Raw genomic sequence first — 25,877 nt, forward strand, 5'->3', positions numbered from 1 at the left:
TAACAGGGCCAATCTGCATCAGGGAGCAGTACTTTTGGGCACAACAGTCAGGATGTAAGCAAGCAGCGACCAGTGGCCCTTGCAATTATGCCAGAAGAGATTTGCATGGATGCTGTTGTAGCATCAGTCTGATTTTCCTTTATGTCAAATGGAACTTTGGACAGGAGTCTGGTTTCTTTATATATATATATATATATATATATATATATATATATATATATAAAACTTAGATACACTTCAGACAGAAATCTGTTTTTTTTTTTCTCAGAACCACTTTGGACAGGAGTCTGGATTCCTTTTATGTCATATTATAAACTTTGAAACTTTTCGGACAGGAGTCTGTTTTTTTTTTTTTGTCATATTATACATTTAGAAACATATTGGATAAGGGTGCGGTTTCGCTTTTTGTCATATTATACATTTAGAAACCCTTTGGACATGAGTCTGATTACTCTTTATGTCATATACACTTAGGAACACTTTGGACAGGAGTCTGGTTTCTCTTCATGTCATTTTATTCACTTAGAGACACTTTAGACAGGAATCTGGTTTCTCTTTTTGTAATTTATACATTGAAAAACATATTGGACAGGGGTGTGGTTTCTTTTTTTGTTATACACTTAGAAACACTTTGGACAGGAGTCTGGTTTCTCTTTTTTCATATGCTATACTGAGAAACATATTGAACAGGGATGTGGTTTCTCTTTCATCCATATTATACACTTAGAAACACTTGAGGCACGAGTCTGGTTTTTCTTTTTGTCATATACACTTAGAAACACTTGGGCAGGAGTCCTCCACGGCAACGCTCAGCAGCTGATACGATGGGGAGAAAGTGACCTGCAGCAGCTCAAATGAGGCAGGCTCAGGGTATACGCAACACAGGTGATAGTTATGTTTAAGAGGAGTGCTGCTTCAATCCCAAGTTTTTTTATTAAGGCACGCAGACTAGACAATGCTAAAAACGAATATCTGCTCGCTTACGTCTCTTTGTCCTCTCCAATTACGCAGGGATCATGATCACAGCGAGTGAACTGTCAGTGACAGGACACATCGCTTAGGCCAGCCACACACTACAGGATTTTAAGCCCAGTTTTTGGCAAGATTTGAGTGGATTACAGCAGCAAATAGCAGCAAGAATGGAGCTCATTTGCTGCTTTGTCTGATCTGTCTCAAGCAGAAAGGTCTGGTTCCCAAATCAGATAGTTCTAATCATCTTCAAGCACCCACACTGCTATAAAGTTAGTCATCTTCCTGCAGGTTGCTCTTGTTTTGTGTCTGGATGTGGAGATGAACCATGAGCATCTCTCTTCTTGACTGCACCCCAAAATTCTTAACAATGATTGGCTGTTAGTTTTGTTAGACATTAATTGAGAACTATAAATCAGGCTGTTTTGGTTTTGTATTTGAAGTATGTTCATTTAGATGTAACAAATATTGTGCTACAGGTTTTCTGTTCTGTGCTACAAGACTGTCAACCTCTGTAGCACCAGCACTATGGGCAAAAAAAAATTCTGTACAGCCCTGAAGAAACAGGTAACTTAAACAGTAACATGACCTAACACTAGTCATGAAAAAGTAGAGGAGTCAAAGATCTCAGATATCAAAGGTACAGCTTCTCAGCAGTGTCAGTTCTTCTTGCATGAACCATCAAGTCAGCACCAATTCTGAGAGACCTGCCACATGTTTAGGATGTTTAACCATTATTGTCTGCATGGATCTTTACGTGGTTGTCCAAAGACCTTTTATGTTTGAATGATCTTCCACAGGTATCACAGGTGTACGGCTTTGTACCTGTGTGTCTAAGAATGTGCTTATTCAAATCTGATTGATGACTGAATCTTTTTCCACAGGTGCTGCATGAGAAAGGCTTCTCACCTGTGTGTGTTCTCATGTGGGTTGTCAAATTACCTTTTTCTCTGAAAGATTTGTCGCACATTGTGCAGGTATGTGGTTTTTCCCCTGTATGGATTTTAAAGTGCTGGTCCAAATTAGATTTTTTTGTGAATGATTTCTCACAGGTACCACAGGTGTATGGCCTTGTACCTGTGTGAGTTTGAAGGTGCTGATTCAAATGTTGTTTCTGACTGAATCTTTTCCCACAGGTGCTGCAGGAGAAAGGTTTCTCACCTGTGTGCGTTCTCATGTGAATTGTCAAAGAATGTTTCTGTGTGAATGATCTCTCACAGGTACCACATGTGTACAGCTTTATACCTGTGTAAGTATGATTGTGCCTATTCATATTTGATCTTGTATAGAATCTTTTTCCACAGTCATTGCAGGAGTAAGGCTTCTCACCTGTGTGTGATCTCATGTGGACTGTCAATGAATATTTATCTCTGAAAGATTTGTTGCACATTGTGCAGGTGTGTGGTTTTTCACCTGTATGGATTTTCAAGTGCTGGTCAAAACAAGATTTCTTTGTGAATGATCTCTCACAGGTACCACAGGTGTATGGCTTTTTACCTGTGTGTGTCATTATGTGTTGTTTTAAATACGGTTTATATTTAAATGCTTTTCCACAAACTTCACATAAATACAGCCTCTCATCTGTGTTTTTTTTGTCTCTGTCTTGTCTTGGTTTTGATTTTACAGTTATCTCTGAGTCTTTCTGCTTGTTCTCTTTAGGATCTTGATTCTCAGCAACATGAGAGTTGTGAGAAAGGAGCTGGTGTTCATGTTGACCATCTGCCTCTCTGTGCTCACTTTCCTCCTCCTTAGGAGTCATTATCAACATGTCAGTCTCCTCCTGTTTGATCCACTCTCCCTCCTGCTCCTCTTTCATCTGTGGAGGCTCTGACTCCTCCTGGTCCAGACTGGACTTCCTCTCCTGGTGACAGAGCTGCTGCTCATCCTCCTCCTCCTTACACACATGTTGCTGTGGGACGTCTGGAGATACAAAAACAAAACAAAGTGAAGGTAGAGGAAAAACACAGTGCCAGCTGGTATAGCACAACTGATTGTTAGAGCCTCAGGGTCTTAAAATCTCATCTAAAATTTAGATGTTGTCACATAGACTACACTGTTTGTGCTGGACTCTTAAATGGACTTGAGTTTGTGTAACGCTTTAATAGTCGTCTGACTGCTCAGAATGCTTTAACACACCTACCCATTCACACTAGGGCTGGGAAATTAATCACAAATTAGATTAAATCACAATATGGCCTGCTGCAATTTTTAAATTGCATACATCTCTAGTTTAATGTATCTGTTGTTGTGTTGGTTATAATATAGATTTATTGTTTGTAATGGTTGAGCAATATATAAGATGAGGAACCTGAAATTAATTGCATATTAAATCAAAATATTAGGGGGAAAAAAATCCCAATCAGATTATTTTCTCAGCTTGTTCAGCCCTAATTCACACCCATTCACTCCACATTCATACACTGATAGCAGAGGCTGCTGATCCATCCAAATGCATCCATACACATCTACACTCCACCGTCACAGCAGTGGGGTCAAACTGGGGTTCAGTGGCTGCTGAGGCTAAAACCAACAACCTTCAGATTGTGAGACATCTGACTGTACCTGCTGAGCCATAGCAGATGGCCATTCCAAGTTTATGATGTCAATCAATCAACCTTTACTTATACTCCAGATATCATTGAGAGGCACCCTCATTTACAATGATGTCGAGTCAATTACAGAAGAAATCCAGAGAATACAAACCAATAGAAACAGAGGAGAGACTGACAAAAGGGGATTCAAATCATCAGACTGGTGATGATGAAAATGATTATAAAGGTCACACTAACATTAAACAATTACAGGCATAAGGTTGGAGGTTGAACATAACATTTCTACAAAGCCCAAAAGGTAAAAGCTCAGTCATCTTAAGCAGCTGCTGTAACCTGTTCCACGAGTCAGGAGCAGAATAGGACATTTCTGACCTGACTCACGGAACATGCAAAAGCAGCTGGCCAGAGGAGCGTGTGTGACAATCCTTAAAAGAGAGATGGAGAAGCTCAGTGAGGTAAGATGTTATTTTTCTAAAAGGCTTTATAAATAAAAAGGTGCCGGTGGAAACTGTGTCTCATCTGTAGAGAAGACCAGCCAACCTTACTATATAAACTGCAATGATGTGTGTTAAAAGGATCACCGGTGATAAATCTTAATGCAGAGTGATGAACGGAGTCGAGACGTTTGAGGGTTGTAGGGGCTGCATGTCTGTAAATAACACCACCATAGTCAAGGACTGACATGAAAACAGCCTCCACAACCCTCCATTTCTTTCCATGATTGTCACATCATTTTGGTCAACTGAATAAAACTAAAACCTTTCTGCTGCGTTTCCATGCTGGGGCAGAGATGGACCGAACACTATCTGGTGTATTTTAGGGGTTAGGCTTCTCGCATGCATGACTCTTTATATGGTTTTTCAACTGTGATCTATTAAAGAATCATTTTCCACACGTGTTACAGGAGTGACGACTCTCAGCTGTGTGTTACCATGTGTTGTTTCAAAGTCTGATTATATTCAAGTCCTTTTCCACATACTTCACATGCATACAGCCTCTCACCTGTGTGTTTTCTGTCTCTAGGAGTCACTATCAACATGTCAGTCTCCTCCTGTTTGAGCTGCTCTCCCTCCTGCTCCTCTTTCATCTGTGGAGGCTCTGGCTCCTTCTGGTCCAGACTGGACTTCCTCTCCTGGTCACAGAGCTGCTGCTCATCTTCCTCCTCCTTACACACATGTTGCTGTGGGACGTCTGGAGATACAAAAACAAAACAAAGTCAGGGGGAGGAAACATGTCATTAGTGCCAGTATACAACTGTTTGTTCAGCCAAAATGTTTTATACTTATTCAACACCACATAATATCAATGACACATTCCTTGTTATTCTAAAGAATGATCATGAAAATAGGAAAAAGTTTACATGTGAGTACACATGTTGCTGTTTGTTCCATAGAAAATCACTGCAATCTTATATTAGGTCAAGATTTCTGAGTGAAATGACTCGGAAGTACTCTAGTGTCAGCCATGATAAAGGCTGTTTGAATTCTCTCACAGATAAGGAGCTTCATTATTTCCTTTATTATCTCCTTCAGTCTAGGAAACACTGGACCATCCTTTACCAAAGGAGACATGAAAAGATGACCCACAATGTTTTGGGTAAACTTCATTTAAACTGATACACCTGTTGATCGCTCACCAAAACAAGCGATCAATTTGACAGTAACTTTACTAACCCCGATTTAAACAGTAAAATTTATTGTCAAACTTAATATTCATGTGATAAAGGAAAGAAAATAGGGTTGAACAGAGGAATATTACAGACATGAAAACTAGATCATTCCACTGATGACAAAAATTTCATTTCTTTTCCTCTTTTCTCTATTTCGAAATATTAAAGTAAATATGGTAAAAGTTCATGAATCACAACCAACTGAAGCAATAAAGTTTACACATTAACATATTCTGATTATTATATTTATCATCATAATTACGTCAGAAAGACAGAACCAGAGTAGACTAAAAGTGAAACAAATGCATATTGAAACACTGACAGAGCGGTTACTGTTTGGATAAAAATGGAAATGAGAAAAACGTTATCACAATGATAAAGTTTTCACGTCTGTAATATTCCTCTGTTCAACCCTATGTCCTCCCGTTTATCACATGAAAAATAAGTTTGACAATACATTTTACTAGTTTCCTAGGCTAAAGGAGATAATAAAGGAAACAATGAAGCTCCTTTCCCTTTCAGTTAGAGAATTCGAACAGCCTTCATCATGACCGACGATAAAAAAATACTTCCGGGTCGTTTCACTCAGTTAGGATCCGTCCTGAGCAAAATGGACTATCTGAACGGACCCTAGGATTCCCTAATCACCGCTGTCCTCCTTTCCAATCCTCTTACTCCCACCTTTCCATGACCCTGTGACGTTTTTTCACCGGGGTTAAGGAAAAGTGGATAGGAAATGATTTAGGAAGTAATTTTCTGGACTTTTCGAAAGGACCCAGTCGTGGCTATTTTGATTTCAAATTTTTGCACGTCCGTTACCGTAATGTCTTTCTTCATGTGCACCACAAAAAGTTTCAGAGGCTGGCTTGACCACAGTTTTTAACATCTGGCGATTGATTCCATTTCCTTTCAACAGAAAATATAATCTAGCCTTAGCCCAATACGACTCAATCTCGAAATATCAGTTCTTGTTTGTTGATTTAACATATGAGACCCATGTTTCGTCTTAATAACAGCATCTCTGATCACAAATTCAAAGCTAAAATCGTATTTCCTCGCCTATTATGTGTAAGAGGATGTGAGGTTTCCAATCGATATCCATCCTTCTGCGCTGACGGTCGATCTCTGCCTCGTCCTCGACGGCAGCTCTTGTAGCATCGTCACATATTTCCTCAGCTGCAGCAGTTGGCCGCTCGTTGACATCTCTAAACTTCTCCACTGAAAACATTCTTGTTCTTTACTCAGCCGTAAAGCTCCTCGCTGTTTTCCATCGACTGTTTGTCGCGTTCCCTGCTTCTTCCTCTGCTTTGAAATTTCCTGCAGACCAAACGCCACCAAGGCGCACTGCTGCCCTCCACAGGAGAACAACCGACTCTTTCGGCTCCCAAACGGCTCTTCGAGTACCAGTTTGGCTTCATTTCTCCTGCACTTTTAGCAACAGCATAACATCTGATTGATATCTGGGCAGGTATTTTACTCCAACTATGCTCACTTTTTAAAACTGCTGAAAATATCATGTCATTATTTTCTTAATGTTTACTGTCTCCACAAAACACCTTGTGGGTTAGATGAGATCTGCTCATTGGCTGGGCTGTATGACACCTGAAATAAAACATTAATGTTACACCATCAAACATGAGTCCTAAATGCATGGTGTACACAAATACACAAAATTACCTGGCAGTGTCTGTTCTGTATCAGCCCCAAAGAAACTCCTTTATCCATGATGCATTGTGTTGTAGTCAGTTGTAGCAGCCCCTCCCTCCTTTGTTTTCTTCTTCAGGGCTCTTTTGTATAGATTCTTTTTGCCCCCTCCCCCCTTCCCTTTTGAATGAATCCCTGTGGGAGAGGTGGGTGTCCATTGTTTTGTCTAAGTTTAGATCTATTTCCATTATAATGTTAAATATCATATCTTGAACATATTCTAGTCCTTACAGTGACTTGACATACTCAAAAATAACATGATGACATTAATTAAATAATTCAAGGAAACTTTTCCCACCTAAAATATTTAATTTTGTCAAAAGCAAAAAGCAAAAATTTTAATTTAACACAGAAAATAGTTCAAAGACTAAACTGTAATTCCCACATGCATTAATAATACATTCTAAAGTCCCTTTACCTGTAAAATAAAAACCAGTCAGAGCTGCAAGAAATACAAGATATTTATTAAAGGTTCATAGTTTTACATTACATGTTAAAACTTTTCAAACATGAGTTGTAACCTCTATAAATGAGTTTCTACTTATAACATACTTGTCTAACACTGAAGATAGCGTGAACTTGCCTATTTAAGATTAATCTGATTAGACTGAGTTAAAAGAAGGCCAAGCATTCCCAAAAGTGACATTAAAGTGGGTTTTAAAGCCCAATCTGAAATCTACATCAAACAATGTAATGCTGTTTAAACGTTACTCTATTATTGTAAGGAACTACAGTCACTTCTTTACTGTCAGGAAGATTCTAGATGAACTGAAAAACACCATGAGTGACGTAAAAAAAAGAAAATCTTAATTATTACTGTAACTTCATTTAAGTCGGACCAGACACATATTCAACTATTGCATTGTATTTTAATAGACATTTTTAATTATAGTGAGGAAAATTCTCACCTACAGTAAATCTGCTGTTGTATTTTCCAAATATTTGATACAGAAAAACATTTAGAGCCTGTGAGTGGCAGCTGGCTGACTTTGATAATTGTCAGTAGTTATGAGTAATATCAACCACAGATCTGAATCCACATGTTAAGAAATAAAGGAACTACTCCTGAAGATATCGGCAAATGTTGTAAAAGCACTCACGCACACAGTCCTTAGAAGTCCATTCATAGTCTTAAGAGGGGGAATGTGGGAGGATTAACTGAGCTGTTCTTCCTGTCATGGACCTTCCTCCTTTTTTGGCTGATGAGGTTTGATGTCTTGGTACCTGCCACAGGTGGGGCTGATTCACACAAAACGGCTGAAATCACATAAAAAAAAACATTATGAGATATCATTTCAAAATGTGTTGTTGTTCGTTACTCATGGAAGCTTCAGGAGAAGGCTGCAAGCCACGCTGCAACGTTTGGATGTGGAGGCACAAGCGCCTGACCCTAGATGCTCAGCATCCCAAGATCTGCTGGGAGTAAATCAGCTGAAAAAATAATCCTATTCTTTACTTTACACACAGGCAAATATACATATTATTGATGTATGGCTTACAAATAGTCTCAATCATTGCAATACTTTTGAACAAAGTAAAATCAAAGGTATGCATACCTCAGACATTCAGTCTTGGACAGTCAGGAGGCCTCAGTGTCAGCAACTGATGACAAAGATGGAGAAAAACATAGCAATCAAAATGTAAAAGTCAATGAATGATAAAAAATCTAAAACTTCAAGATATTCTTCTTCAATTTAATCTGAAGAATTTACATCAAATGTGTAAAATGAATGACAGTAGAAAGCTTTGAACTGTATTACATTAGCTTCTCTGTTTGAGAGAATAATAAAAACCATCTAAAACATACCTTCAGTTGGCCGTGCTCTGAGGAGCCTCAGACACTGGAGAGGTGAGATGATGGCAGGGAGATCCTCCTCTCTGATGAACTGCAGGCCAGATTTGGTTTCCACCATGGCTCTTGCTGGACGGTTTAGATGGGACTGTTTAACCTCTGGTAGGAAAGGCAAGTCTGCTGGCACAGCTCATCCCCTTCATGATAACATGCCTTGGAGGGAGTGAGAAAGAAAGTATTAAGTACAGTGGCAGAAACTGCAGCCTTGGACTTTTCAAGTTACTTCAATGTGAGTATCACCATAGCGTCACGCTACTTTACATCTGGTCATGCTTCTGTCAAAGTAAAGCTGACATCCGGAAATAAAAGAAAATATATAGTTTTAAAAAATCTGCATTTTTCATGGAAATCTTCAGTTGCCAATCCTCACAGTTAACATGAGTTAAAGAAAGGTATTTCTGTCTAAGAAAAGGGCTTTACATTAAAACAGGATATTTTGTACTACAGTATAAATAAATGAAATTTATGTTTTGATAAGAGTGGTTATTATTCAGGTAAAAACTCAAGTATTATCACAGCTTCATTTTACAATACACCATCCCCCAGTTTGGCTGGGCCCCAATAAGCTCTCCCCTTTATCCCCCCTCCCCTATTGGCGGCGTCGTTTAAGGGTACCGCTCTGAATTGGTTCAGCTACTATTCAAATAGATCTTTTCAGATCAGACTTGAGGACTCTACTTCATCATTGGCCCCTTCCATGTGGAGTCCCACAGGGGTCTATCCTAGGACCAATCCTGCTCTCTCTTTACCTTCCCCCTCAGGGCTTGATTTAAAAAAAAAAAAAAAAAAAAAAAAACATGTGATATGGTACCACCATACCTGCCTTTAAAAAGAAGCAATGGCAGCACTATTGACTGTCTAGACTGTCTCAAGGACATCAAAGTCTGGATGGCTCTGAACTTCTGAAATTTTAATGACAGTAAAACTGAAGTTGTTGTTTGACTCCAGTGGAATTAACGATACCCCTCTTATGGACCTGGACCTCCTGATTGTCCCAAAGACCAGATTAAAAAACTGAGGGGATGGAGCGTTTCCTGTGGTGGCTCCTACATTGTGGAATGAACTGCCTCTGGAAATCACAGCGTCCACCACCCTACCTTCCTTTAAGGGCTGCCTGTTTATCGACTTTTTAAATATAGATGTGATTAAAACAACACCAATACTGACTGGGACCTCAGAAGATAAAAACAAATCAAAATCAAAAATAAAAATGTTCCTCAAACCCAAAAAACTACCAAAGTTAGAGACTGAAAAAGTTGCAGAGCTAAAAAAAGGTCTGCCTCTTTGGCAAGTGAAGTTGACATGTGAGTTATTTCTGTGGCTTCTTTCTCAATTTAATTTATTGATAGTTTTATCTTAAGAAGCCAAATAATAACAGAAAACTATGAAAGTTAGATATTTTATCTTAACTGTTCCTTAGATGAACATTGTGGACAGCAGGCTCAAACAACAACATGACAAATACTAAGAGGTGAACAATGTTTTACATGTTTATAAAATATGCATCTTTAACTTTCAAAGAGAACAGACCTTCCTTGAAAATCAGATTATCAAATAATTAGTACAGTAGTGAGCTGATCTGAACCAGACCACTTGGTCAAACCGCCCTCAGGGACTTTATAAAGAACAGACAGCAGAATAACTCGCCTCAAGTAAAGCCATTAGAGAACTCACAATACTCTATTGATATAACACGCGAATGTCAGAACCTGCATGTTAACTACATGTTATAACATGTAACATGTAATTTAACCATTTTAAATAAAAACATAAATTCATCAAAAAAAAAAACGTACTGGTATGTTTTTCTATTTTCACTGTCATTAAAACTGAAAATCCTAAAAGCTTGTGCACAGTTTCTGTTTCTCTCGTTCTTGTCAGCACATACCAGCCAAAGTCACTTTTGCTTTTTCCAAGAGAAGTAGAACTAGACAAATGAGAAAAGATGCTGGGTCCCTTAAATGAACTACTTCTATATTAAAAATGGGTATTAACAGGTTCTCTAAAGTGCAATGATGTTCTGATGACAGTTTACATTTCTTAAAGTTACAAGGAAAAGAAGTTAAATAATGACATTAGATTATACCATATTTGGGGGTTTAGGGATCCTTTACCAGGAATTGTTTGGTGCCGACACTTTATTTCTTTCATTGTAGTTTATTTCTATTCTCCAAGTTGTCATTTAAGTAAAGGGACACGTAATCATTTTAAAATGCTCTATTTTATGCATGAATGTAATATTTCACATTATAGCAGGAATAAAACTTCATCATACACACAGCGGTCTGATGATGTCTGAACGGTGAACCTTTAGATGACAAGAATATGGTCTGTTTCTCAAAAAGGTGCAGGCGTAGTGCCATATCTGCCATGAAGCCGCGGCCAGTGGATGCGTAAAAACGCAGGACGAGTATCTGTCAACATCACTGCACCTCGTATCACGCATGTTACGTTATAGTAACAGCGAAAAACAAGGGCATTGTGCCACACAAATAGCCGTCCGTGCGAAACATAGCATGCCGCGCAACACACGGCGCGACGTCCGGGCTACAGCATGGGCGTATATGGATACATGACTGATTTAAGCAAAGCCTCGAGGCAGATAATTTGCCTCGAGGATTTTTTTTTAATCGAATTACCCGGATAATTCGAGGAATCGTTTCAGCCCTACGTGCTTTACTATTTTTCTGGGGTTTTTTTGTAAATAGGTAAATTTAAAAATTCACGGATAACAATAATAATTAGAAATAGCATTTCTGTTAAAGAGCTTCTACATATTGGTGTATTAACCATTGCAGAAACATGAAACATGATTTTGGTCATTACCAATGCTGTTAATTTAGGGCAGCTGTGGCATAAACCTTACTTTGGGTGGTGGTCTAATAAATTTGTTAAGCACTGTATATATATATATATATTATAGTAACTTAATCATGGCACGTTATCGTGAAAATAATTTACTAAAATTTTCTGTGAGCATGAAAAAGCAAGAAACACTGACACACCTCCAGTTGCAGTATATTAATACTTGAATTATCTACATTTTTTGGCTCTCTGGTAGTCATTTTGAATCATTTAATTAACAAAAAAAAATACCTGTAAAACATTTTATAAACGACTCATTACCATCACTTAAACGTAAACGAGTGTGCTTTGTAATCAGAAAACCCTTCATCCCTATATATTCTTGCACTTGTTTATGGAACGGCCTGGCCTCTGGCAATATGGCGGACACGTTGACGTATCTCGGCAGCGGGAAAACACAGTCAGTGAGGCGTCTACGTGTATTATGTCTATGAGCTTGACCACAGATGTGAATATCTGGCGGTTGGTTCCACTCACTTAGAAACAGAAAATGTAAGCTAACCTTAGCCCATGATGACTCATTCTAGAAATATTAGTTATTCTTCGTTTATTTAACATATCATATCAATTTTTCGTCTCAATATCAGAATCTCTGAGCACAAATACAAAGCTAAAATCGTATTTCCTCACCTATGTTTCTATGGCGCCATGGCTTATTCTAATGTTATCAGTAAAACATATTTCTCTATCAGTTTGTGGATAATTCCAGTGGATTCTACTTGTTTACACTGACTTCAAGCATAGCAGTGGCCTCCAAAATCAAATTCTTCAGAGGTTTGCAGTTCATTCCAGTGGATCCCACTTGTGGACATTCTCCTCAGGCAACAACAACTGCTATGGAAACATTTCATTGAAAAACGGAAAAATCTGTTAGATGTTCAATTCTGAACAAAAAGAACAAGAAAAACATCAACATGAAAGAAAAGTTCAAAAGCTTGTGTTGTAGTGTTTTCATTCAAACAGCTGTTTAATACTGTATACCTCTGATCTAAGTTTGCTGTCATATTATTGAAATGAAGAACTGTACTGTTATTAAACTGCAGAGAATGAGCTTTATATAAAGCTGCATGAAGATGCACAGTGTAGCAAGTCACAAAAACATTTCAATCTTCAGTAAAGCAAAAGTACTCTAAATCCTAGATCAGACCAAAGATTTACAACCCAGCAAGCTGAAACTGACAACACCATCAGCTGGTCTGACTGGAGCTGTTCTGTCTGGTTGTGTCATGAATCTTTGGTCTGAACTGGGCTTCACGTCTTACTTTTCTCACTATGTAACACAGGAATGTTATTAATGGCAGTAATCTGGGAACATAATTCAATTTATTTGTAAGGCACATTTCATACAGTTGTAAACTCAATGTGCTTTACAGAAGATTAAAAAAGAAACAAAAGCAATCAACAATTCAAGCAAATTTACCCCCCTATTTAAAGTCAGTAGGTGCTGTTTCAATCAGCTCTTTGTTACCTGTTGCATCAAGCCATGTTTCTGTTAGAATTATGCAGTCTGGTTTATTTTCATGAATGATGTCATTAAGCAGAAATGTTGTTAACCAAGGATCTAACATCAAGGAAGGCCACTTCCAAGCAGCAGGTGGGGGTGGTGGAGTCTGATTTGCCACAGTTTTCATTTGATTTTTAACATGAATACCATGATTGCTCACAGCCTGTCTAGATTTCACAATCCTCCTGTCACTGATTCTGACTGGAATCATGGCAGGATGGGTGGAAGAGGACACAGTGGGAGTTCTACTATCCTCATTTTCTCTTGATGGCACAGCGGCGCAGTGAGGCATTCTGGTGAAGATGCTTGAGATTGTTGGAAAAGAGGGTAGCCAACAAGGGGGGGCTATATGCACAGATGTTGGTAATGACAGTAGAGAGCTGTTTGTGATGTCTCTGTGCCAGGTGTGATTTATGACACTGACAGGAGAAAGAGATTCATGGCTGTTCTTTAACCTGGCATTTATGGCAGTTTTATCAGTTGGACAATTTTCAGTAAAGTGACAGGATCCTGGCTCCACATGCACGGCAGAAGTTGAGACTGGGGAACTATTGACACTGGCACGAGGACATCAATACAAACTACAAGTAACTTTAACAGTAACATGACCTAACACTTGTCATGAAAAAGTAGAAGGGTCAAAGTCTCTTTTCTAGCAGATCTCAGATATCAAAGGTACAGCTTCTCAGCAGTGTCAGTTCTTCTCTCATGAACCATCAAGGCAGCACCTGAGAGACCTGCCACATGTTTAGGAAGTTCTGTATGGATCTTTAAGTGGTTGTCCAGAGACCTTTTATTTGTGAATTATCTCTCACAGGTACCAAAGGTGTACGGCGTTATACTTGTGTGAGTATGAATGGGACACCTGTGTGTGTTCTCATGTGGACTGTCAATTCACCTTTTTGTCTGAAAGATTTGTTGCACATTGTGCAGGTGTGGTTTTTCACCTGTGTGGATTTTTAAGTGCCGGTTCAAAGTACTTTTCTGCGTGAATGATCTCTCACAGGTACCACAGGTGTATGGCTTTATACCTGTGTGAGTAAAAATGTGCTTATTCCAATGCGTTTTCTGACTGAATCTTTTTCCACAGATTTTGCAGGAATGAGGCTTCTCACCTGTGTGTGTTCTCATGTGAACTGTCAATTCACCTTTACGTCTAAAAGATTTGTCACATTCTGTGCAGGTATGTGGTTTTTCACTTGAGTGGATTTTTAAGTGCTGGTCCAATAGAGACTTATCTGTGAATGATTTCTCACAGGTACCACAGGCGTGCGGCATTGTACCTGTGTGAGTAAAAATGTGCCTATTCCAATGCGATTTCTGACTGAATCTTTTTCCACAGTCTTTGCAGGAGTAAGGCTTCTCACCTGTGTGTTTACTCATGTGGACTGTCAACCCACGTTTAAGTCTAAAAGATTTGTCACATTTTGTGCAGGTATGTGGTTTTTCACCTGTATGAATTTTCAAGTGCTGGTCCAAATTACATTTCAGTGTGAATGATTTCTCACAGGTACCACAGGTGTACGGCTTTGTACCTGTGTGAGTACGAATGTGCAGATTCAAATTTGATGTCTCACTAAATCTTTTTCCACAGGTGCTGCAGGAGTAAGGCTTCTCACCTTTGTGTCTTCTCATGTGAACTGCTACATGACTTTTATATCTGAAAGATTTGTTGCATATTGTGCAGGTATGTGGTTTTTCACCTGTATGGATTTTTAAGTGCTGGTCTAAAGTATATTTATATGTGAATGATTTTCTACAGGTACCACAGGTGTATGGCTTTGTACCTGTGTGAGTACGAATGTGCAGATTCAAATTTGATTTCTGACTAAATCTTTTTCCACAGGTGCTGCAGGAGTAAGGCTTCTCACCTGTGTGTGTCACCATGTGTTGTTTCAAATTCTGATTATATTTAAACCCTTTTTCACATACTTCACATGAGTACAGCCTCTCATCTGTGTGTTTTCTGTCTCTCTTTTGTCTACGTTTTGATTTTACAGTTATCTCTGAGTCTTTCTGCTTGTTCTCTTTGGGACCAGGATTCTCAGCAGCATGAGAGTTGTGAGAAAGAAGCTGGTGTTCATGTTGTCCATCTGCTTCTCTGCGCTCACTTTCCTCTGGAGTAGAAGTCATTATCAACGTGTCAGTCTCCTCCTGTTTGAGCTGCTCTCCCTCCTGCTCCTCTTTCATCTGTGGAGGCTCTGGCTCCTCCTGGTCCAGACTGGACTTCCTCTCCTGGTCACAGAGCTGCTGCTCATTCTCCTCCTCCTTACACACATGTTGCTGTGGGACGTCTGGAGATACAAGAACAAAAACAAAGTCAGGGGGAGGAAACACGTCATTAGTGCCAGTATACAACTAATTGTTCAGCCAAAATGCATTATACCTATTCAACACCACATGATATCAATGACACATTCTTTGTTATTTTAAAGACTGATCATGAAAATAGGACAAAGTCTACATGTGAGTACACATGTGGCTGTTTGTTCCATAGAGAATCACTGCAACTTTAATTCTGAATAAAACACACAAAGAGGATCAACGCTCAGTGAAGAAATCCCTAATCCATTACTATCTGCCTCCGCAACTCAGCCGTACACACCGATAGGGTAGTAAGAAAGCCGCACTTCTCCAGGGTTGTTAAGTACGGATTTATGCACTCTGGGACCCGTTTTTAAAAAGTATCGTTTACAGTCACCCAAAACGCTGTTTCCATGTAGATGAAACGCCGATACAACAAAAACTTTTGCATATACGCCCAAATTCGTCTCTGTATGAACGGGGCCTTAGGGTGGGGGAGGCAGAGCTAAGGGTGTAGTACCCTGTCTTGGGCTAACACATACCCTGGCCTGGCGTGGCATTGTGCTCTACACCCCCCCCCACCACCACCTCATTTTCATGAGGGAAGAGAGAAAAGAGAGCGGGTTAAGCAAAACTAACGGATAGAGAAGTTAAGGGGTTTCGTCAGCCTTCATTTTTGCCCCAACTGGCATTACTCCTCCTCATCCAGATCCACTGACTGGCCTGAGCTGCTTCATCTGAGATCTCCTTAACTGTCTTTCGTAAATTCTGTCCCTGCACTCCCAGCTCCCTAAGTATTGAGACAGCTGACCTTGCCACAAGCCCTCTACATCCCACTTCTACTGAATGAGTCCTAACTATCCATCCTCGCTGTTCAGCTTCTGCCCCTAACTCTGCATATCTCAGCTTCTTCCTTTCATAGGCTTCCTCCACAGAATCCTCCCACGGAACCGTCAGCGCTATAAAATAAAGTACACGCTGACTGGCAGACCATAGCACTATGTCAGGCCTAAGATTGGTGCAAACTATCTTCTGTGGCACAACAAGTTTCCCTCCTAAATCTACCTGCATCTCCCAGTCCTTGGCATCCTTTAACTGGCCTAACTGGTGCCTGCCTAAAAACCAGCCTCCTTTAACCTTCTCTCCTTCCTGGACAAACTGAACCATCCTTGTTCCCTGATTATGTCCAGCATTCACCTGTCTCATCGGTAATGTCCTTAAATTTAAATGATTAAGCCACAGCGTGTCATTACTAAGACTTAGTGTCAATCAGACTATCACTGAACAGGAAATATGGATCAGTATTGACAGTTAGCAGGTTTAAAACATTATCAAAACTCGTTGTGCACGAACCCGTCTAATAAGGCAGAGAGAAGGAGAGAGGATGTCAGGTTAGGAGGAGGAGGAGGTCAATGATGTGAAGCAACAGCTGAACTGACCGGTCACTGATTGTATGTTTTTGTTAGACATTTTAGATTTCCTCCAGGCAGAAGCTGCAGTAAACTTCTCAGTTCCACTGATTTTATTTATCAAAAATATAAGCAGAGAGAAAAAAAGATCCTTCTGAACTTAACCCAGAAATCACATTACATATTACTTATATTATTCATATATTCTTATAGATAATTTGTTATTATAGTTAATAAATAAAATAATAACAAACTTAAACACAACACCAGCATTATTAAGGGAATAAGGCTAAAATGACATAAAGCGTGTGGCAGACAACTTTCTGGTGGAAATTGGTTTCAGTTAAAATCAGAGATGATTATGCAGGTCACATGACCTCTTTAAGTGGACAATTAGTTGTTATGGACATAAAATTAAACATTCATTGAGGAAAGACTAAAAAAGCTTTTTGATGTTAATAACAGCTTTTCAGGCACAAAACTTGTATCATTAAAACCTTTATCAGGTCAGACCAGGAAACCGTTCAAAATTAAAGCACGAACTTATGAAAAGAAAAACATTTTCAGTAGATTTAGCCTCTTAATTCCAATCTCAAAGTTTACTAAATTAATCTAATTACCTTTATAATGTACAAAATTTTCTCCTGGGGGAGCACGCCCCCGGACCCCCCTAAAAAGATCGGGGTACGCATGATCAGAATGGTACCACCACCACCTTATGAGCCAGGAAAAACCCTGCTTGATCCCTTGTAACAACATTGCAAGGTCCCTATTAACTGTCTCCCACTCTTTCCTCTCACTCACCCTAGGCCATTTCCCTTTGGCTTTATGCTCAAAGGTCCTCCCTCTGATTGGCAGGCTGTCTTCAGTGTCATCCACATCCCTTCTGCCCAGGCTATCCCCCTCCTCTGCAGTGCCAGAGTTACTGATATCCTGCGAACTGTGGTTTTCTACCTGCCGCTTGACTTCAGCCGACTGACTTGACTGACTTCTCAGGAAGTACTCCTCAGTCCACTCCTTGTGAAGCTTCCCCAAATTCTTGAATGGATTTTGCTTAACAATCCTCTCAAGGCTGCGGTTCTCCCTTATGCTGGTGCACCTTTTCCTACCACACTTTTTCCTTCCACTCAACTTTCTATGAATATGCTTGGATACAGCACTCTGTGAACAACCAGCTTCTTTAGCAATGACCTTTTGTGGCTTACCCTCCTTGTGGAGGGTGTCCTTCAGGTCGTTTCCACCGAGCGGTCCGGCTCAGTTTGGTGCAGTACGGCACGCTTTTTTTGACGTTTCCATAGAGAAAGGGTCCCAAAAAAACCAACCTGTACCGTCCCACTTTTTGGCACCCTTCTGCAGGGATGCCAATCTTACCTAACTGTACTTAAAAGGTGGAGCTACACACACAACAATAGGGGCTGCACTGACGTCACGTCAGCGTGTGACTCAGCTGCTCACCTCTGGGCTTCAAACACGGAAGTCTGCGCTGTGAGAAGTGGGTGAAAATGGGAGAAAAATGGACCAATATCTGCCTAAATGGGAAATATTTGAACTCGAAGGAGATCCAAACTGTTTCCTAGTCTATGGATATTGATATCTGGCCACAAATCAAGTTTCCTGACGTTTATCTGGATGATTTTAAGAACATAAAGCAGAGCCCAAAGGCTCACATCAGCCTGATCCATCCGCAATGGATGAGAAACTAAATTAATGCTTAAGTTTTGTGAATACGAAGCCTTTGAACAGTTCATTCTCATCTGTAACTAATTATTAATCTACTTCTTATGTTAGGTAACCTGTGAAAACATCGCTCTGTGGCTGTTGAATGGGCTCGTAAAACTTCAGGCTGCAGACAATTTTAAAACGAGATCAGTGCACCCCGGATTTCTGACTTAATCTAGCTTGATTTTAACACCAGCTGAACTTTTACTTTATTTTTAATGTGGCGAATTCTCACAGTACAGCTCTAAACGTTCATATTTTGTCATATAAACTGTTCTAGACTAGATATATTCACATATTAATGTAGCGTTACGACTCAAACCATCTCTGTACACGTATTCCATCAGCTGAGGATCTTTACTGACAGTGGTTAACATAATTAAGATGTAGTTATTTTTTTTAAAAGCACTTTCAGCTGAAATAAAGCTGTTTACTGCTTATTCCTGACTGATTTCTCTCCCTCATCCTTTCTATAACTCTGCAGCTGGACCAGCAGACTCGCGCTGTCTGTAACTTCACATGCATGCTTTTACAGCCCCGCCCACCCAAGTGAGAGCACGGGTGTCTGTGGAAACGCAAAATATTTTGGGGTTTAGCGTACCAAACCATACCAAACCAAAGTGAATCAAACCAGACCCCCTGATGGAAACACAGCTAATGACTGTCCTCTGGACATCTGTCAAGTCTGCAGTCCTCCCCATGATTGTGTAGCCTTCTGACCCAGACTGAGAGACCATCTAAAGGCTCAGGAAACCTTTGCAGGTGTTTTGAGTTAATTAGCTGATGACTTTCCGATATTGACCTTTTTCACAATATTCTAATTTTTTGAGACACTGAACTTTGGGTGTTCTTATCTGTAAGCCAAAATCATCAACATTTCAAGAAATAAAGGCTTGAAATACTTCACTCTGTGTGTAATGAGTTTATATAACATATGGGTTTCACTTTCAGAAAAGAGTGACAAAAAATTATTGAACTTCTTCATGATATTCTAATTTTTTGAGATGCACTAGTATTTTAGGGGTTAGGCTTCTTACCTGTGGGAGTCTTTTTATGGTTTTTCAACTGTGATCTATCAAAGAATCCTTTTCCACAGGTGTTACAGTAGTGAAGATTCTCACCTGTGTGTTATCATGCATTGTTTCAAACTCGGTTTATATTTAAATCCTTTTCCACATACCTCACATGAATACAGCCGCTCACCTGTGTGTTTTCTGTCTCTTTCTTGTCTATGTTTTGATTTTACAGTTATCTCTGAGTCTTTCTGCTTGTTCTCTTTGGGATCTTGACTCTCAGCAACATGAGAGTTGTGAGAAAGAAGCTGGTGTTCATGTTGTCCATCTGCTTCTCTGTGCTCACCTTCCTCCTTAGTAGGAGTCATTATCAACGTGTCAGTCTCCTCCTGTTTGATCCACTCTCCCTCCTGCTCCTCTTTCATCTGTGGAGGCTCTGGCTCCTCCTGGTCCAGACTGGACTTCCTCTCCTGGTGACAGAGCTGCTGCTCATCCTCCTCCTCCTTACACACATGTTGCTGTGGGACGTCTGGAGATACAAAAACAAAACAAAGTCAGAGGGAGGAAACATTTCATTAGTGCCAGTATACAACTGTTTGTTCAGCCAAAATGCATTATACCTATTCAATACCACATGATATCAATAAAACATTCTTGTTATTTTAAAGACTGATCATTAAAATAGGACAAAGTTTACATGCAAGTACACATGTTGCTGTTTGTTCCATAGAGAATCACTGCAACCTTATATTAGGGCAAGATTTTGGTATGAGAACCTGGGTTTTTCATTGGATCAGTTCTCCTGGATCGTCAATCAAAAGGCTTGAAAATTGATTTATCCTTCTGTGTGGTACAATAGACCTCCTGCCATCATTGACTTACAGTCATCATCAGCTGTGACTCCCCCTCTTGCATACGGTGGTCACGTGGCGCAACCTCCCCAATGAAAGCCAGCAGTCCAGGCGGTATCTATGTATCGATATCTATGAAATTGTCTATTTTAGCCATATCCCATGTCAGTTATTAATCAGTCCTCGGTCGAACCGGAAGCAGTTTCTGATTCACCATCTTAAAAACTGCTCCAAAGACTCTTAGCCGGTCTGAAGACTTTAGAATGAGATTTGAAGACCGATGAGCAGAGAGACATAAGAGCAGGCTTCCTGGAACTCTTTTTAATCAAAGACACGCCCTCTTACTGGTGTCACTCTCTGATTGGACGCTGCTACACAGTGGACGTCAACGCAACTTCACAACACCAGCAGAGTTAAATAATAGAGGAGAAACTGAGTTTATAATGGATGACAAATGGACTCTAAACAGAATATAAACACCAGCAGTTTTAAAAGACTCAATAACTGATGGGCTGGGATTTAGAAGTATTTGAATAAGTATTTAAAGTCAAATATTGAGAATAAAGTTAATAAAATCAATATTAAAGAGTGAAACAGGATGGAGTCTAATATTTGATTTGTATCCTGATTCACCATCAAACATTAAAAATGTTGAAAGTTCATAAAATAAAAAAAATCAGATATAAATGTGCCCTTTAGTAGTCAGTAATTTCAGTTTATTAGATTATGAGAAGAATTAATACAGCAGCAGTCTGACTGTCAGTAAGAAACACTGTAAATCCATCATGGGGTCAATACAGGTTATCAGTCTGATCATTAGTGAGCGTCAGGTTTGATCATCAGCCTTCACATTGCATAATTAAGCTAATCGATTATTTCATAATAAAGCATCTGCTGGTAGAAAGACTCTGCATGTTGTTTTTAAAATACTGCAGGTTTCTCTTCATGCAGGTGTTTGTGATCCCACACTGAGACCAAACACTGTAAATGTGGATGTTTGATTAGAAGAAATACAGTACAAATGTATGCAGACACAATCAGCTGTTTATGCCTCCTGACAGCTGACTGATGATCAGAACGGACCGTCATCATAAACTGACGTCGCTTCACATGACACTGAGGGAAGGACGTCCCATTGGGCAGGGGCGGTTTTAGTGACTTGGAGGCTCCAGGCAAAGATCAATGTGAGCCCCCCCCCCCCCCCAGTATCACTCACCTCAACTTCTTTGATTTTGATGACGGCCATATGAATGTGATTTAACAGAAGTATTGGCACCCCTGGAATTTTTCCAGAAAATACACCATTTCTCCCAGATATTTTTGCGATTACAAATGTTTTTGGTATACATGTGTTTATTGCCTATGTGCATTGAAGCAACACAAAAAATCTGAAGGAAAAAGACAAAATTGACATAATTTTACACAAAACTCAAAAGATGGGCCAGACAAAATTATTGGCACCCTCAACTTAATATTTGGCTGCACACCTTTGGAAAAAAAATAACTGAAACCAATCACTTCCTATAACCATCAACAAGCTTCTTACACCTCTGAACAAGAATTTTGGACCACTCTTCTTATGCAAACTGCTCCAGGTCTCTCAGATTTGAATGGTGCTTCTTGCAACAGTAGTTTTAAGATCTCTCCATAGGTGTTCAATTAGATTTAGATCCAGACTCATTGCTGGCCACTTCAGAACTCTCCAGCGCTTTGTCTCCAACCATTTCTTGGTGCTTTCTGAGGTATGTTTCGGGGTCATTGTCCTGCTGCAACACCCATGACCTCTGACACAGACCCAGCTTTCTGACACTAGGCCCTACGTTGCAGCCCAAAATGTTTTGATAGTCTCTAGATTTCATGATTCCTTGCACACAGTCAAGGCACCCAGTGCCAGAGGCAGCAAAATAACCCCAAAACATCCTTGAAGCTCCACCATGTTTGACTGTAGGTACTGTGCTCTTTTCTTTGTAGGCCTCATTCCACAGGCCTCATTTCTGTAAACAGTAAAATGACGTGCTTTTCCAAAAAGTTCTACCTTAGTCTCATCTGTCCACAAAATGTTCTCCCAGAAGGATTGACGCTTACTCAGGTACATTTTTGTAAACTCCAGTCTGGCTTTTTTATGTCTCTTTGTCAGCTGTGGGATTCTCCTTGGTCTCCTGCCATAGCGCTTCATCTCATTCAGATGACCACGTATGGTCCCAGCTGACACTTTTGCACCCTGACTCTGCAGGACAGCCTGAAGCCTGGGTTATAAACTTCTTGATTATATTATGTACAGTGGACAAAGGAATCTCAAGATCTCTGGAGATGGTTTTGAAACCTTGAGATTGTTCAGATTTTTCCACAATTCTGCTTCTTAAGTCCTCAGACAATTCTGGGCTCTTCTTTCTCTTCTCCATGCTTGGTGTGACACACACAGGCACACAACACAAAGTTTGAGTCAAATTTTAGACATTCTAACTGGCTTCAGGTGTGATTTCTAGATTGCCAGCACCTGTTACTGCCACAGGTGAGTTTAAATGAGCATCACATGCTTGAAATAAAATGATTTACCCACAGTTTTAAAAGGGTGCGGATAATTTTGTTGGGCCCATTTTTTTGAGTTTTGTGTAAAATTCTGTCAATTTTGGCTTTTTTTCCCCGGATTTTTTGTGTTGTTCCAATGCACATAAAGGCAATAAACTGTATACCAAAAACATTTGTAATTGCAACAATTTCCGGGAGAAATGGTGTATTTTCTGGAAAAATTCCAGGGGTGCCAATACTTTTGTCCATGACTGTATTCTGCCGCCCTGTCCAATGGTCACAAGCAGAAACGGTTGCAGTGGGCCCAGAAATTCATGAAGACTGATTTTCAAACAGTCTTGTTTACTGATGAGTGCCGTGCAATCCTGGATGGTCTAGATGGAGGCGTAGTGGATGGTTGGTGGATGGCCACCATGTCCCAACAAGGCTGTGACTCAGCAAGGATGTGGCGGAGTCATGTTATGGGACAGAATCATGAGGAGAGAGCTGGTAGGCCCTTTTAGGGTCCCTGAAGGTGTGAAAAGTACCTCAGCAAAGTACATAGAGTTTCTGACTGACCACTTTCTTCCATGGTACAAAAAAAAGAAGAACCGTGCCTTCTGTAGCAAAATGATCTTCATGTATGACAATGCACCATCTCATGCTGCAAAGAATCCCTCTGTGTCATTGGCTGCTATGGGCATAAAAGCAGAGAAACTCATGGTGTGGCCCCCATCCTCCCCTGACCTCAACCCTACTGAGAACCTTTGGAGCATCCTCAAGCTAAAGATCTATGAGGGTGGGAGGCAGTTCACATCAAAACAGCAGCTCTGGGGCGCTATCCTGACATCCTGCAAAGAAATTTAAGCAGAAACTCTCCAAAAACTCATAAGGTCAATGGATTCAAGAATAGTGAAGGTGATGTCAAAGAAGGGCTCTTATGTTAACCAGGCCTGTTAAGATGTTTTTGATTGGAATAGCTTTTGAATTCAGTAAATATGACCTCCTACTGCTGCAAATTCAACAAATGACCATTTGCAGTTCTTCACAACCTAAAAAATCTTTGAAAACTCTGTTGTGCTTAATAATGTGGAACATTGAGGTTTTTATTCAGAAAAAAATAATTATCATTATGAAGTTTGTTCAAAAACATTTGAATTATGCTCTAATGGCTGATGACTTTAACTATTATACAAATGACAAAAATGTCATTTGTATAATAATGTGGAACGCGGTGTAAGTATAAATGATTCAATATTAGATGCAGGTACCATTTAATGAGTGCTGCATGTTTGCACACAACACGGTTAACTAGATTTTTTAGAAAGAAAACTGCAGGTAATCAATTGAGGTCAGTCAAAAATATTTTGTCCTTTTAATGTATGACAATTTTTACAGATTATAACGTTTTTAGGACCCACTGATGATGAATTTACAAGACTGGAATATTCATTATAAATAAACAGTCAACATGACTGTTTCTGGATTTATTACAGCAACCTTGTCTTTCACAATATTTGATCTGAGTCTGAGATTATTTCACCAGACCTGGGCTCAGTGCACAGTGTGTTGCGGCCCAGTACAGGACACACACACAGACCAGGGGAAGTGCTGAAGAACTTCCTCTAAGTTTGCAAACACTCTTCGGTCAATATCTTGGTCAGAGAGAGCGGAAATAACTCCAAGAACTTCAATAAATCCCTCTGCTTTGCTAGCCACATGTTCAGGGTCCGAAAGTCCAGCGTCAACATTCTCTGCCAGGACTAAAATATTTGTTGTCATCTCATGGGAGTGCTCATAGAGATCCTCAGTGATTGGATGGTTGTTTGTTTTGTTTGTTGGGAAACCCCCCACTCTGGCAACCCTGCAGACCAAAGCAACGGTTTGTGACTCGATCAGTGTAAGTCCCGCCCACTGAGTTTGATGGGAGAGGATGACAGATAAAATTATTTCATGATGCACTGGTGGAGCAGGAACCATGAAATAAATAAACAGTGGAATAAGTAGATGTGTTTTTACATAGAATGAATTAACATTTTAAATAACTATTTAAACATTTATTTAATTATTTATGTACTTCATAAACTATTTATTCGTTTATTTATATACTACCAATTGTAAATAATTAATTACACATTCAAATAATTATTTAATAACACATGCATTTAATTAATCAAATAATTATATATGTATTTATATATTTGTTGATTTATTTCTAATATTAAATAATTGATGACACATGTAATCAATTGTATATTTATATAGTTATTTTGGGCGTTTTTAGTCCTCCATACTTAACAGCCACAAGCGACTGGAGAGCCACAGGCTGACTATCTGTGCTCTATAGCTACATTAGCATTACGTTAGAAAGTAACGCAATGCTGTGGTGCATTCCTTCATTGATTTAGTCACTGTTGTAAATGTAATTATTGTTAGGGGGGCTGAGGAACACTTTAGGGCGGCTTCAGACCCCCCAAAACGGCCAGACGACGTCCCTGCTACACGAACACCACAAAAAGTTGTAGAGGCTGGCTGACCAAAGTTTTTGGCCACAGTTGGTTCATTTCCTTTCAACAGAATATAAGCTAACCTTAGCCCATGACGACCTAATCTAGAAATATCACTTATTGTTTGTTTATTTAACACATTAGACCCATGTTTCGTCTTGATAACAGCATCTCTGAGCACAAATTCAAAGCTAAAATCGGATTTCCTCACCTATTCTGTATAAGAGGATGTAAGGGTTCCAGTCGATATCCAGCATTCTGCGTTGACAGTTGATCTCTGACTCGTTCTGGACGGCAGCTCTTGTGGCATCGTCACATATTTCCTCAGCTGCGGCAGTTGGCCGCTCGATGACATCTCTATTTCTCTCCAAAGGAAACATTCTTGTTCTTTCTTCAGCTGGAAAGTTCCTCGCTGTTTTCACTTAGACTGTAATAAGAATGACGCCTTCCC

The 25,877-nt window shown here is 39.7% G+C and overlaps 1 protein-coding gene across 5 annotated transcripts; it reads right to left on the reverse strand.

The window, feature by feature from the left end:
• Positions 1 to 544: 544 nt before the first annotated feature.
• LOC121528647 (gastrula zinc finger protein XlCGF57.1-like) lies at positions 545 to 25,877 on the reverse strand. Of its 5 annotated transcripts, none has more exons than XM_041816178.1 (6): positions 25,638 to 25,877; positions 19,907 to 20,089; positions 15,227 to 15,409; positions 8,702 to 8,899; positions 8,451 to 8,496; positions 7,338 to 8,151 (listed from the first exon to the last, which is right to left on the reverse strand). In XM_041816178.1, the coding sequence occupies exons 1-4, from the start codon at positions 25,804 to 25,806 to the stop codon at positions 8,886 to 8,888; spliced, it is 549 nt and encodes a 182-aa protein (XP_041672112.1). In that variant the 5' UTR covers positions 25,807 to 25,877; the 3' UTR covers positions 7,338 to 8,151; positions 8,451 to 8,496; positions 8,702 to 8,885. The 5 variants fall into 5 exon arrangements, with proteins under 5 accessions (XP_041672111.1, XP_041672112.1, XP_041672115.1 ...); XM_041816181.1 differs by lacking the exon at positions 7,338 to 8,151 and adding an exon at positions 8,219 to 8,307; XM_041816179.1 differs by lacking the exon at positions 7,338 to 8,151 and adding an exon at positions 8,219 to 8,325.

Source organism: Cheilinus undulatus, linkage group 20, assembly GCF_018320785.1.
Source record: "Cheilinus undulatus linkage group 20, ASM1832078v1, whole genome shotgun sequence".
In the NCBI taxonomy this organism is placed as follows: domain Eukaryota; kingdom Metazoa; phylum Chordata; class Actinopteri; order Labriformes; family Labridae; genus Cheilinus; species Cheilinus undulatus.